At 43.6% G+C, this 14,318-nt stretch overlaps 1 protein-coding gene across 2 annotated transcripts in view; it reads right to left on the minus strand.

Annotated features, from left to right (window-relative positions):
- The window catches only part of ppfibp2b (PPFIA binding protein 2b), an 83,894-nt gene that overhangs the window by 10,322 nt on the left and 59,254 nt on the right, over positions 1-14,318 (minus strand). For both annotated transcript variants that reach the window (XM_030425585.1, XM_030425586.1), the window contains exons 8-21: positions 13,275-13,367; positions 11,350-11,478; positions 9,159-9,270; positions 8,959-8,991; positions 7,267-7,328; positions 7,059-7,134; positions 6,874-6,956; positions 6,630-6,697; positions 6,451-6,516; positions 6,277-6,337; positions 5,956-6,003; positions 4,357-4,507; positions 2,378-2,410; positions 1,221-1,253 (exon numbers count right to left, since the gene is read on the minus strand). In XM_030425585.1, the coding sequence (XP_030281445.1) occupies positions 1,221-1,253; positions 2,378-2,410; positions 4,357-4,507; positions 5,956-6,003; positions 6,277-6,337; positions 6,451-6,516; positions 6,630-6,697; positions 6,874-6,956; positions 7,059-7,134; positions 7,267-7,328; positions 8,959-8,991; positions 9,159-9,270; positions 11,350-11,478; positions 13,275-13,367 (1,048 nt within the window). The remainder of the gene's footprint in view (positions 1-1,220; positions 1,254-2,377; positions 2,411-4,356; positions 4,508-5,955; positions 6,004-6,276; positions 6,338-6,450; positions 6,517-6,629; positions 6,698-6,873; positions 6,957-7,058; positions 7,135-7,266; positions 7,329-8,958; positions 8,992-9,158; positions 9,271-11,349; positions 11,479-13,274; positions 13,368-14,318) is intronic.

Genomic DNA, 14,318 nt, shown 5'->3' on the forward strand with positions numbered 1-14,318 from the left:
TCTCATGTTGTCCGTGGCATGAAATAGCCATATACATCTCTCTGTGAAAGCCACTATAATGTTAAAGCTGCACTGTCAATATTTATTACTTTAAAACTGGATCAAGTAAACGTAAACTGTACCGACTGTAGACTGTACTCTGAACTGAAAAATGTCTCCAATCCAAATCCAAAGAGATTTATCAACAAACTGCAGTTTTCCTCAGCTCCAGGGAGCTGTTTCAGGTCATTGGTTTTGTTTTGTTGTGAGTAAGCCAAATAAACCCAAATAAACCATAAACTACCTTTTGTTCTCAGAGGTTGGGGGAGACCAACACAGAGCTGTCAGGGAGTTAATGACATACGTCAAGACTCAAAACCAATGAGCTATTGTTGCTCAGTGTCAGATGGCTGTCAGAACATTTAAAAGGTAATGTTCAGCCAAAAACTATTATCCTGTCTTTATCTACTCAGCACCATGGTGATGAACAGTTTGGTGATTTTTTAGTTGATTTTGCCCAAATAAAACCAACCGACGCAGCTTAAGCTGCCTAATGGTGCATCAGTTCACTTCAGTTCAGTCGTTTTATTATCACAGATGGGAAACTTGATTTGTATCCAGGGGCACAAGACAAAAAACAAACAGCAAATACAAAAAACAAACAGTGCAAAAATGTGCAGATTAAGCAGGGTTACTTCACAGGGAACAAAGGAGTTTTTACTCCTATTGCACTTGAACAAGGGAACTCTAAATCTACGGCCTGAGGGAAGAGTTTTAAACTGAAAATAAAGGGGCTGGTTTGTGCAGGGTAATGTAGACCTGGACTTGTGGAGAACCTGCTAGTCAAAGAAAGTGGTCAGGGGGGTCTGCAGGACAACTATTACACCTTACCAGCCACCTCATAATATGGCTCAGGTGGGTTTTGACCCTGATGTTCTGGTTACCATAACAAGCAATCATAGAAAAAAAAAAACAGCTTGAATAAATTACTTCTAAAACATATTTTCACTTTCCTATCTATGTAAAAAACATTTACAAACGTACAAAAGTTGCTGACCATCTCAGAATCTGCATCAGGGATGATCTGCACTGTAGGAGGTCCTCTGAATCAACACAACTACGCATCTAGAAGCCTATATGACTTCTCTGTGTTTGTATACACTCACACTTCAGAAGCCTACACTGATCTCAGCTGGGTGGTAACATGGCACTACACACTGGGGTTGACATGCAATACCCACCAACATCATAGAGGTCATGTTTTCCAGGAGATCCTGAAGCAGAGGAGGTTAGTGAAGTGAGAAGAAAGCAAGCAGACAGAAAGCAGAAGCGCACATTAGTCACACCCTCTTTATCTCCAAAATTAATACTGCATACATGTTATGTGTCCTAAGCTGCAAATCCACACGCCTCAGGCAGGTGCCAAACTGGGCCAGAAACTCAGACAAGATTAGGTGTGCTTGTTTACACGAAACTCATATTTGCCTCCACAGATGCTGACAGTTTAGGCGGGTCTTTGTTAGCCTAGTTAGTGTATAAGAATAATATGAGACAGGATGACCTACAGAGGAATGACGTCGTCACCCCACACACATTTTCCTGCTTGATTCACACTTTAATGTGAAGAATTAGTGGAGTTACCCTTTAACATGACACATCCTCCTCAAAACCCTGCTCAGAGGCTGAGAGCAGAACTCTCTCTCTGAGGAGTTGAACCGACGTGTTGCTTGAACAAAATCGGACAGAGTCTGTTGCCGCCTCATTACAAGTGTAGAAGTCTTTGACGGGCAAGTAATTGATTGTTTTTATTCTACGCCTGTTTACATTGAGCGCCTGCTCGACTTTCTCTTCCTGAGCGACCTCCTGCCTCAGACTGTCAGGGAGAGCATGCCGGGTGAGGCAGTGAGAGCAAAACGGGATGTCGGGTTTCATCCTTGTTTGTTTACTTTGGATGTCTAAGCTAGTTGAACTGCACACATCCTTAAGCTTGCACTCCTCGCCCTCCGATTACCCTCCTGCTTTAAGCTCTGGCTCTGTGTAGGCCGATACATGGGCGGCTGTGTGCTTATATGCCTATTAGCTTTAAGTGTGTGGATGTGTGTGTTTGGGCGAATGCTGATGTGAGAGAGCCAGGCATTATCTTCGACAGCTCCTTGAGTCGTGAGGGAGTCCTTATAATCTGTGGCTTTGGAGCAGTTTGATTCTGGGTGAAAACAGTCACTCACCCTGACACCGCTCACCTCTGAGGTCTGACTGTGACGGGGGATAGATTTGTTTTGTTCACGGGATAAGCAAGCTTTGTTTATTGGAAGAACAATATCAACTCAATGACTCAGTTTGTCCTCATACTGTGTTTCAACTGGTGTTGACATCTGAATATTGTGTGAGCATACAGTACCTAAAGCCGGAGCGCTGGCGCTCCTGCAGCGAACTGCGGCATGAGCGCAAACAGAGAAAAGAGCAATCCGACAGCAAAGCAGGCAGGAGGAGGAGAGAGAGCACAGAGAGGGGGGCAGTGGGAGCAGAGTTAGTTGAAAATGGGTTATTTAAAAGTTACACATTATTGAATTTGTTATTTTGCTACAGTAAAGGGTCTGTTCAGAAGCACAGCATCCCAACTTCCTCATGTGGTATTCAGTTTTACAGACAATCCTTCATGACTGAGGTGAGTGGGAGTTCATTTGTAGTGATTAAAGCAGCATAAGCAGAAACAATGGACCTCCTGCAAGAATATTTCTGTATTCGTATCCTGAACGATTCTGCTGTTCTTTGACTTGTTTCTCTGAGGTTTCGCTCATAGGAGCGTCCCAAGGCACACTCACCAAGATCTCCGAGCAGAGTTGCACTAACTATGCTAAACTGCACACGGTGAGGCGTCTGTGACAGGGGGTGTGCTCATTAGCATCATTAACAGTGTGAGGCTGTCTCTTTTGCTCCGTTTGACAGTAAGTTTCATTCACAAAAACCCAAGAGTTACCACAAGTAAAAAGAAGAATTTCCCACATCAGAGCTGAAGGTCCGGCTGTCAGAAATCACCGGACCAAAACAGAGCAAACCGCGCTTGTATAGACCCAGAACAGCTTTAAAATATTAATAAGCTGCCAACAATGTCTCATCAGGGCCGTCATAAAAGGTCTGACTTCATCAAAGCTGTCCGTGACTAATATGAGAGGCAGCTAAGTGGACTCGACTGCTGCAGGGATATTAGAGGAGAGAATATGACAGCCTACAGTAGATGACCAGCATAAAGACCCTGAGCTGCAGCTGTCAGACGGAGGACTAGAGCAGACTACAAGACTTTTGCTATGATTCGCAGGCTCAGACAAATTCCTTTGATCTGCGATTAAAATTCAAAAGTCGGATTCGTGCCTCTTCAGCTCGAGCCACCTCGCACACAGCTGTTCCAGACACTGCCGAAGCCAGAGGTCCGGCAGCTCTGACGGAAGCAGGTGGAGGTGGGATGATGTTGACAGATGTCTCAGTGGGGCACCGAGTCAAATGCTGTCAAAGAAATGTCACAGTTCAGTCGCAGCCTGTAGTGATGATAATGATTTGAATGTCAAGTTCAAACCACAGCTCCCCTCAGCCGTTTATTTTACAATTCTTTTTTAGGTTTATTCCTTTATTCATATTAATCATAACTATGTTGCTCTCTAGATAGTTGATAAACTGTAGATTCAAAGTCAATTTAAATGTATTTTTTCAACCATAACCTTCTTCGTGGCTGTGTAGATCGATTCTGTGCTATTTTCCGGCTGCTCTTTTGTTTGATGCAAACACTACATGCTGTGCGTCAGTGAAAGAAAGCATCGCATTCAACCCCTCGATTGCTTTTCTGGGAATATTGTGATCATTTCGTCCAGTCCTCTCCAGTCATCTTGTAATCACTACTCTTGGTCTGGGATCAGCTCTGTTTATGTACTCTTACACAACAGTGTGTCATGTTTTGTGGTGCGAGCAGGAACTCATAGTCACTGCATGATTGTGATTCATTTTGCATCAACTATACTGGTATAATTTCTCTTATAAGATTTCATTTTTGTATTTAAATTCCAAATCCACGAACGAACTATAATAGTGTGTTTCCTCTGAGGAGAGAGGCAGACTATCTGAATGTGGCTTGTACGTATACCTGTGAAAACTATTGTACTATATGTTTGAGAAAATGAGTGAATGGGACAAATTATCTTAAATAACTTGTACGTGCCATTAACAGTGTTCATACTAACAGTTCTTGCATGAGGTCCAGTGTCCCACAGCATTCACTGTCACTGTTTAAAATACTGAGAAGGATCTCTTCACAGTGTAACAGGTAACTGCAGAGGAAGTGAAATAGACTCCATGCGCCTCATTTCGACTGATGAAGTAGAAACTCACTGAGAGTGTAGTCCTGGTCGTGGCTGTGGACGGGAGAGAGCTGGACGGGAGATAAATACTCTCCGTCTACCTCTCTGTTGCCGTTCAGCTCGCTTTTTTTACTCCGTTTCCCCGGCAGAGTCTGGTACTTGCTCAGCTCCATGGCTGGATTCTGCAAGAGAAAAAAAACATCAACAAGAGCGCGCATGACGTTTTGGCTGGCTTAACACCAAATCTCAAAATAAATGAACAAAATCTGTGATGGACGTCTGGGAACAGAAGCCGACATCCTGGACTTCATAGACATGGTATGAAAATTCATAATTCCTGTTTTGAATTTAAATGCAAAATGTTCTTAACAGATAACTATGATTCTAACGAAGCTGACACATTGTTTTGTTTTGCTTCTGATCCTCTACGGGGACTCACTAACTCTGTAATTGAGATTTGACTTTCATTTTTATTATTGTATCTCTACACAGGCTGGCCATCTTTCGTAAGATAACAGTGGACTCATGGTTTTGCCCCTTTGCTCTGTTACATAACAGAGTGTCCTCTGGAGGGTGAATGTCCGACGGTGCCAGTATCTGAGCAGGCATCACATTCACCGCTGCTCTGCAGGAATGAGAGGAGAAAGGCCAGCAGAAAGAACAGCTGGGAGGCAGCCGAGACGCCGAGCACTACTGACAGCCACTTCAGGTGGGTCTTGGCCCTTTATGTGTGTGTGTGTGTGTGAACACAGTGCGATTTCCTGTGTGCACGGCATAAATATCCGTGGAGGAAAGGATCTGTGTGTGAATGAGTGGAAGGCTTTGGTCACAGAAGAGACATTTTTCTTTCTACTCAAGGGGAAACCTCAGCTGTGAACTTTTGCTCGTCACACTGGGAACATGAGGTCAGAGGGCACCTGGAGCATTACATCACGCTCTGCGCTGTACAACACAAGGCTCACAACGAGATACAAGACATAGTATTACCTAAGACGAAGTACTCTCCTCTTTACTGCATCAGCATTTCAGAGGCAACAATCAGTTTGAGAAGTTGACGATCAATTGCGACTTTATCTACGCACGACTTGTCTTTATTAGAAATCTGTAAGCCTACGCATGTCAGCCTTCACCTCGCTACATTTCACAGATATTCAGCTTGAAGTACTCTGGCTCTTATTTAAAACAATGCAGCCCTGGCTGCATCATGCACTATACTATTACTAGAATAAGGTCAAATTCATCTTTAATTCATTGCGGTATTATTTTATCTTTATTTTTATTTTTTTTAATTATTATTTTATTCCGAATATGCAAATAGAACACCGCTTCCTGATTGCTATTTAACAAATTATTTGCACAACATAATATAGAAATGAAGATTTTGAAGAAGCAAAATAATAATGATAAAAAATAAAATAAATGACATATTCGAAAATAAGTTTAAATAGGAGAGAAGAATATTTTGCATTTTTTGCATTGGATATATCAATATGTGAAAGATTGAAAGAAGTCCAATCAAATAGACCCTATTTGTGTGTGTGTGTGTGTGTGTGTGTGTGTGTGCGTGTGTGTGTGTGTCTGGGGGTTAGATGAAGGTTGGGTTGTGTGAGGTCATGCAGCAGGTCAGTACCTCTGCCCCCAAGTCTGATTCAGTTTCAACTGGCTGGATCACTACAGCCTATGTCCGACACAGACACATGAGAGAGAGGAAAGAGCACACACACACACACACACGTACACACACATACCAGGAGTTAGCAGGTTAGAAATCACACATCAGGTTAAAAACGATGCTCATTAAGAGAGAACAGAGTTAGTATTAATGTTGATCAGATATTCAAGAAAAAGTAGCAGGATGAGATATATAGATTAGTTTGATTTGATTATTATTAGTATTATGAGAGTCAGTCAGTCGCAGTAAACCGCACATGTGACGTCAACTAAAAAAAACCTTTTGTAAGGATCCACTCTGCAACTCTTCAAGACTGCTGGACAGCAACCGGCGCTGATGCCTGGAAATAAAACCTCAGAGTTACAAAAACGGAAATATCTCCCATCATATCATTCCAATGTCACTTAACAAACATGACGACCACCTACACCTACACAGGCAGCTTCTACTTACCACGAGCCATTGAAGAAGCTTGTGTCCCCAGTGAACAGCAGCGATGTGTCCATAGAGTTCTGGATGCTGCGACAAATGGCACACAAGGGGTAAGATGAATAGGAAGTTGTGTGTGTGTGTGTGTGTGTGTGTGTGTGTGTGTGTGTGTGTGTGTGTGTGTGCATTGTCAGTGTTCATACCTAGAGTCCAGTTCTCTCTGGTAAGGAGACGAGGATAACATGAGCGGAGAAGACCCTCTTGAGGACAGCTGTGCGCATAAAAAAAACACAATATCGTTTTCAGTTTTGTAAACAGTCTTCAGGCAAAATATCAGTGTCTGTTTTTGTGGGGAATTTTCACAGGATATATACTAACAGATGTGATTACTGCCTACAATCTCAGTCTTAGCGGTTGTAATAAAGGTCATATAGTTCACCGTCTTACCTCCGACCTGAGGAAATCAGAGTGTGCTTTGTGTGTGATGGCTCTGAGTCTTAAACTGCCACTCAGCTCCTCCTCACTGCTCCCTGTTGGTAGAAACACATATCACACAGCACGGCTCCATTACAAAAGAGTAAAGGAGCGCACCGAGAACAATATTCCGGGACAGTGGAGGATGTAATTCTCACCCTGCGTGAGTGCCATGACATCCCTCATCTTTCTGTACTGGCCCAGCAGAATGGTCAGCTCCTCTATACGCCGATCCTGTTATCAGTAAGACACAAACGTGTTGCTTCTTGTGAATCAAGTAAATTGATGGGACTCCTTATTTTTCATCAAAACAAACTGAACATTCAAGAAAACGTTGATTACAACACAAGTGTTTCTTCCTTTTACCTTCTCGTCATTCGACGCTAACAAAGACTCCATCCCCGACTTCAACCGCTGGTATTCCTGGTCTAACAAAGAAACAAGAGGCTTTAAAATGTTATTTTGGACTCACAGCAACCTCACGTCTTGTAAATTTAGAGCATGATGGGTGCCTGATGCGATGCTGGTGACAGACATGACAGCCATGCTAATATGAATAAACAAGCAAAGCAAATAAGCAGTGACAGCGTGGCTGCCTGTACACCATCACCTGGGACAAACACTGCAGCCTTTCATGATGATACGACTGGTGCTGTGTGACCAGATGATGCCAATACCAACACAAAATAAAAGCTCTCTACTGGATTCTTATTATTACATCTATACAGAGAGATGAGGCTTTTACGAGCAGCACAATATGAACACACAAACAGGCCTTGGTAAGTCATTCAATATCCTTTCAAATACAGACTTCTCAAAGGTGAACTCCTTTTACACATACATCTCTATGATAATATAATGCCTCAGTGGCTTTGGAGGAGCTTTGTCAAGTCTGCGAGAATAACCCTAATTACATCATGGTGATGTCATCGAGGTTATCTCAGCTATGGCTGGAGACGACACATTCAGAGGAGAAACAAACACAACTGGTGTTTGGCCTTTATCGGTTACCTTATTGCTCTTGTTATGCTTTTAGTATTATCTATATGTCTTTTTAAGGTCTGTTTGGAGAGTCAGTTGTACACATGTACGCAAGATGCAATATGCACATGAACAGCGTGGGCAGGGCCAGTGTGGCACCAGCATGGGGATGTGACGGGTTCAGGAGGAACACGTGCCATCCAGTGTTATCCTCTGCTAACACATGTAGTATACAGGCACGTCTCTGAACAGCTGCGTTCCACTGCGCAGGTCCAGCTCATTAGAGTCGACTAGTGTCTAGGCTCCATTTGGGGGATTTCTAACTGTATACTCCTCATAACTTCACCTTCCAACTTAAGTTATATTATTGCACGCATGACAATAAAAACACATTATTTATTCGCTCAGGACACATTGAGATTGGAGTCTGCCCTGATTGAAATAAGGGGAGCTAAGGTGAAGCTAGTATTCTGCACAGTCTGAGGGAACATGTGACCGAAACAGAAAATAAATAGATGAGAGGTCACAGGGTAGGGGAAGGGGAGACAGCGACAGTCTGTGTGTGTGTGTGTGTGTGTGCGTGCGTGCAGTGTTATCTCAGCTGGAGAGACAGTTTCAATATTATCATGTAGAAAGACACAGAGCTTTTATATTTTTCAGATTGAGAGCAAACATTTCTTTCTCTCGTGATTTCAAAACTAGTCTGGATTTTAAACCTCCCGGTCCAGCCTCAGCTCAAGCACCAAGCATGCGTTTCCCATGATGCTCTGAAAGGATATACGGTCTTTACTGCACTTTGGTTCGCTGAAACTATAACCAACACACACACTGAAGCAGGGCTAAGGTCCAAATCTTAAACCAAACACTTTGCCACCAGACACCTGATTAAAAGACTGCTACGAGTTAACATTCAAGGTGACCGCTTGCTGTTTTTATGATTCAGATTTGTTTAGGTTTATAGCCGAAATCACACATAACACAACACTTTACTGAATAAACATTTGGAGTCCAAGTGGCTGTATAGGCAGAGGAGCTTGGTTGAAAATTAGATAACGACAGAAGCGCACCATGCCTTACATTTGTTAATCAGCTGCTTGACATACACCTCCTCTACAGCAGAAGGCAGCAGAGAGTCAAAAACAAGTCATGATTAGAGCAGAGGAGAGGGAGACATGTTGATTAGATGTTACAGTAATCAGAGCTGACAGACATGCACATCATCCAGACTGGCAGACTGTGGATCCGGTGCGATTGGTCAGACCGGCAGCTGTATGTACCTCTCTCTGCGTTGTCGTTGGCCGTGCCGCCTCTGGCCAGCAGCTGGGTCTGCAGGCATTCGATCTCAGCGTCTTTGGAGGCCAGGAGCTGCTGCAGCTCAGAGATCTCTGCCTGTGGAGGAAGGCAGAGCACAAGTCTGTGAGCTGTGTCGGTCTTCCAGGTCAGTGGTTATCTAGGGTTGTTAGGGGGTCAAGTCTAAAGGCCACTGGGCTCGCAGCGTCCTCTTAGAAACGAGTGTGTTTTACCGTGTTTACTGTCCGATTGGACCGCTCGAAAATGTTGATTTCTGTTTGTCATTTAACATGCCTCGTGGTTCTCATGTGAGAGCGGCCAGAGTCACAAGGGACGAGGTGCGAATTGTTTTCAAATCGCCTCGGGTAATGATATTAGATGGCATTGCGAGCTGCTGAGAACGCAGGGGCATCTCTTAAAAACAGTGCGACACAGTGAGGAGACAAGCCGCATACCGAGTCTATCAACAATTAAATGACGTCATGACATCATGACTAGTCCTGCTCGGCAAGGAGAGAAAACGCATCTAAAGACAACTATTGTGAACTGTGCTGAAATCAACAATCCGCAGAGCTCCACCACCATGCGGATGTGTTCATTTGTTTGAAGCATCCTCCCTACTTTAAGCATTCCCTTCATGAGGTGTGGAAAGGTAAACATTTGTCCACCAACATCTATTTATTGGTTATTTTATTAACCAAATTTGAACCAAAACTTCCAGCCATCTCTAGAAGACGACACCAGCCTCTGACCCTGGCTGCTGGCTGACACTGCTCTGAGGAGAACAACTTACATGCAGTTACAGCAGTCTGTCCAGCATCAGTTCACATCTCTATTAGTGTGTTGTGACGACTCTCACGTGCCTGCCTCATGACTAACAGCTAATGGCATGGTCACACTTGCGCCAGCATCTGAGAACAATTTCTAAGACATTTTTCCATTTCCCATCATTTCCACTGAAGCCCACGTGACTGAGCAATCAAAGAAATTTGCTAATGGCTTTGGTTGGATTCCGTCGGGGCATCTTACTTCCCTACTGGCTGTCCAATGAAAGAAATAAATGCGCTGAACATGAACAACAACGTCTGCAGTCTGCATCCAGCCCGGGGCTTTTTGCTTCACGTCCTTCTTATTACCTTTTTACAACCAGCTATCGAGTAAAGGCATAACATCAAGCCAAAAGTCACCCAGAAATCCTCTCTATGAGCTTAGCACTTGTACCTCAGGTTAATGTATCTATCAATCCATTCCGTTTCGAGGTTGTAATTTAACTTGCCCCTCATAAATTTAAACAGACGGCTTGCCGTTTTGTGGAAAACCTGATCTGAGCTGAGGATAAAAGAATCACGCCGGGCCGAGACAAAGATGCCGAGGAACGACAGTTGCAGACGACAGGTGTGAGGAAACAGGTGTGTGTCCAGACATGTTTACAATGGTGCTATGCTATAAATGCAAACTTAACACCTCCTGCAGCTGCCTCACAATAAAAGCCCGTAAGCCAAAGAAGCCTGGAGGCCGACAATAGAAGCACAATGGTGGCGGTGAAGTGGGCCGAGGCACGGAATAATTCAAAGAGACAGAAGCTCTGGTGGTTTGAAATGTATTTCAGCTGTTTCTTACGACTTACAAAAATGATGTTAAGGTGAACTTAGGTCTGTTATACACTCAGTTGAATTTGTTAGAGACAGCAATAATTATCTCATCTGGCTGATGTTCAAGACAAACTCACATGACCACACACAACAGATGCATGCTGGCGACGCTCACTTGGGTTTACATCACCCATGCAAATGAAATGGCAGACAGGGAGGGGAAGTCAGTAGCAGGAGGATGGATTGTCCTTTTTTTTTTCCTGCACGCAACTTGTTCCTGACAAAATCTCAAACTTGAACATCTGCGATTTGAACAAAAAAGTTCAGGCGGACAAACAAAGAGACCAACGAGCAGAATCAGGAAAAAGGAGGAACAATAGGAGCAGCAGGCAAGACACTATGAAGAAGAGAGGGGGGGAGTGAATAACACAGGTGGGAGAGGGGTGGATAGGGAGGAAGACGGAGAGAGAATCAGCAAAAGGACCCAGTGATAATCAGAGGAAAAGGAACAAACACGGAGAAGCGGCGACGAGCAAAAAGCGAGAGGCAGAAGAGGAGGAAGAGGAGGAGGAGGAAGAGGAGGCACCTGTGCGCCGCGCCAGCGCTCCTCCCACTGCTGCTTCTCCAGCTGTGTGTGCTCCACAGTCAGCTTGAGGCTGGACAGCTGGGTCATGAGCGACTGGTAACACACATGGAGAGAGTAAGAGATAGAGAGCTAGAGAGAGCAGAGACACAGGAAGAGGGAAATGACGGGGGGGCGGGGATGAAATGAGGAGAAAGAAAAGGAGAGCGGGAAAGAAAAGTGGAGAGAGCAAGCCACAGAGAGGGGTTACCAGAAGAAGAAGAAGAAGAAGAAGAAGAGGGGATACAGAGTGGAGGAGGGAGAGGAGGAAGGAAGCACTGTAAGCACAGAAAGCAGTGGCACTTCAACCAATAACAAACAGTGTGTTAGGAGAGAGATGCATTTTTAATCACAAGATATAGACACCCGTGTTAATTCATGTTGTGCAACCACAACAACATGCTCAACCTCGTGAACCATTATTTTAAATTTCATGCAGACTTCAGGTTCTCTAACAATACTAGATTGTCCAGGGAATTGACTTATGGCGAACACGGCAGGGTGAGCATCATACAGCTTCAACAAAAGATGGGCTGTAGATGAAGATTACACTGCAAATGTTGAAAAAGTAAATCAGGAGTTAAAGAGGTTAAATCAATGAGTGGATCATGAGAAGTGTCATGCTGAGTCGTAAATAGACTAAGGTGAGGGGAGTTCATTAAGTTCACATGACAGAAGCACAGTGTGCTGCCGTGCTCTCTTATCTGTATCATGACATAGTGGTACCTCATTTCCTCCCCAGATGTTTCTCTAATTAGTCACCTTATCACTCTGTAATGAGACATGCAGGCCAGTACGAGCAGCTCATGAATACCTTACTGCCACTTTAGTCCTCGGCTCAGTCTTTTGTGGAATTATTTTGAATATTAAGTTGATCTCTCCTTTAATACGGCCGCTCTACATTCACAACACTACATACCAGTGTGGCTATGCGAACGGCTGATTAGAAAACATAGCTCCGCATCGCCAAGAAAGTGATTATTCCCAGGATGATAGCTTCAAATGGTTTCTCTGGTATCCTGTACTGAATATGGAAACCAGGTTTTTTATGCACAGAAAGTCAGATACTTGAAGAGGCCACATTTTGGAGAAAAAAAAAAAAGAAGCTTTAAACGTACTTGCCGAGAGTTTGTTGAGAAGTTTGATACTACTCTCAAATTCTTACTGTAATAATAAGATAGCGCCAGTTAGCTTAGCTTAGCATAAAGACTGGAAACAGAGTGGAATGGCTAGCTTGGCTCTGTCCAAAGGTACCAACTTCCATCTACCAGCACGTCTAAAGCTCAATAACTAACACAATTAAGCTACTGGTAGGGCAATAAATTATCTGATTAGCTGACTGCAGATATAGTACATCATTATATAAGTCAGCCATTTAGGAACAAGAAAATAGATTTCTACCCTGTAAATTATTTCGCTTACTAATTATTTGTGGCACAATCCAAAATAAATAGAGCGGATTTTAAACTGTGCTGAAGACAAGTCCAAATTGAGAGACTTCAGGCAACCGATATCCCAAAATATCACAATATTCCTCAAAACGATGAAAAAGCGCTGGTGGTTTTGTGTGAGGTATTCTTGACAACACATGCAGTTCCACAGATCTCTGGGGAGAGCCCCGAGCCAGGAGAATCATGTTCAAGACTATCATTTGCTGGATACGGTTACACTACATTAATCTGTAGCCCTGATACAGATCTGATATAACAGGGCCACATTAGCCCTGCAGCTGTGTTTATTTAGATTTCTCTTCAACAGCTATGTACAGTACGTTTCATTACCAGCTCGCTTTTCCGCCCAGACCGCCGGAATGTGCAACACTGACAAAAAGTGAACAGATATTTCGTAATCGGCTCATCAAAAAGACGTGAGGTTTATGTAGTATGTACCTTGGTGCCTCTTAGTTTCCTCTCATACTGGCCCTTCTCTCCCTCCAGCTCCTCCACTCTGCTCCTCAAATGCTTCACCTCTTGGAGCAGCTCCTGCGGATGACGAAACACACAAAACACAGCATCTTTTAGCTCATACGTCTTTGCCGAGGACAGACTCAGCAGTGTAAACAGTTCATAAATAGCAGCTAAGTGTCGGAATCAACAGCATTACTGAACTGTACACATGCCAACACATGAGTGGGAGGGTATTCAAACATCAGGGTCACATTCAGTGCAGTTATAAAGGTCTCCAGGGCTGGACAGTACAGTGGTTAATATAGGAAACACGATCCTCCTGAAACAGATACCACAGCGTGCAGTTATCAAAAACCAGGGCAAAAAGGATGAACCTGAGGACCCAGAACAGGACTGACCAGCTGTCCAGGCTGCACATCTGCCAGCTGCACAGTGCCATGGTGCGAGGGAAACCTTGTATAGCGTGACATTTTTTTTTCTTATAGGAACAGTTACGTTACCCGTCCACCTGGTCAGTGTAGGAGGAAACTGGCAGATGTAAACGTTGTTAGTAGAGGGAGGAACCAGTGTCATGCAAGAAAAAACCACGTCAAATCAAATAAAAACACAACACCTGGTCCAAAACCCAATTGGAGAGAATTTATAAAGACAAATCCAGATCGGGTTGAAATATGTTTTTTTTCCAAATACTTCAAATGCTTGAGGAGTTAGGCAAAGGAAGGGGCACGTTCTTGATTTGCCATGCCCCGAACATGTAAATAATGCAAATAATAACAGTGGGTTAAACTACTTGTAAGGTTCCTTTTTTTTTTTCCAACCTTAAAAACCCCTCAAATGTATGGAAGTATTTGGAAAGTCAATCAAAAGTCTCCATATCCGCAAGAACCAGAGTAGAGCGTGACCCCAACCTCCTGCACTACACACAGACACACTACAAGAGAGACTGTTAGTTTGATTGTGTGGAAGATTCCAAATACCGGGTGGTGTGTGGACTGGTTAAAAAGGGAGAGGAGAGGAAGAGAAGAA

This window comes from Sparus aurata, chromosome 8 (genome assembly GCF_900880675.1).
Source record: "Sparus aurata chromosome 8, fSpaAur1.1, whole genome shotgun sequence".
Lineage (NCBI taxonomy): Eukaryota > Metazoa > Chordata > Actinopteri > Spariformes > Sparidae > Sparus > Sparus aurata.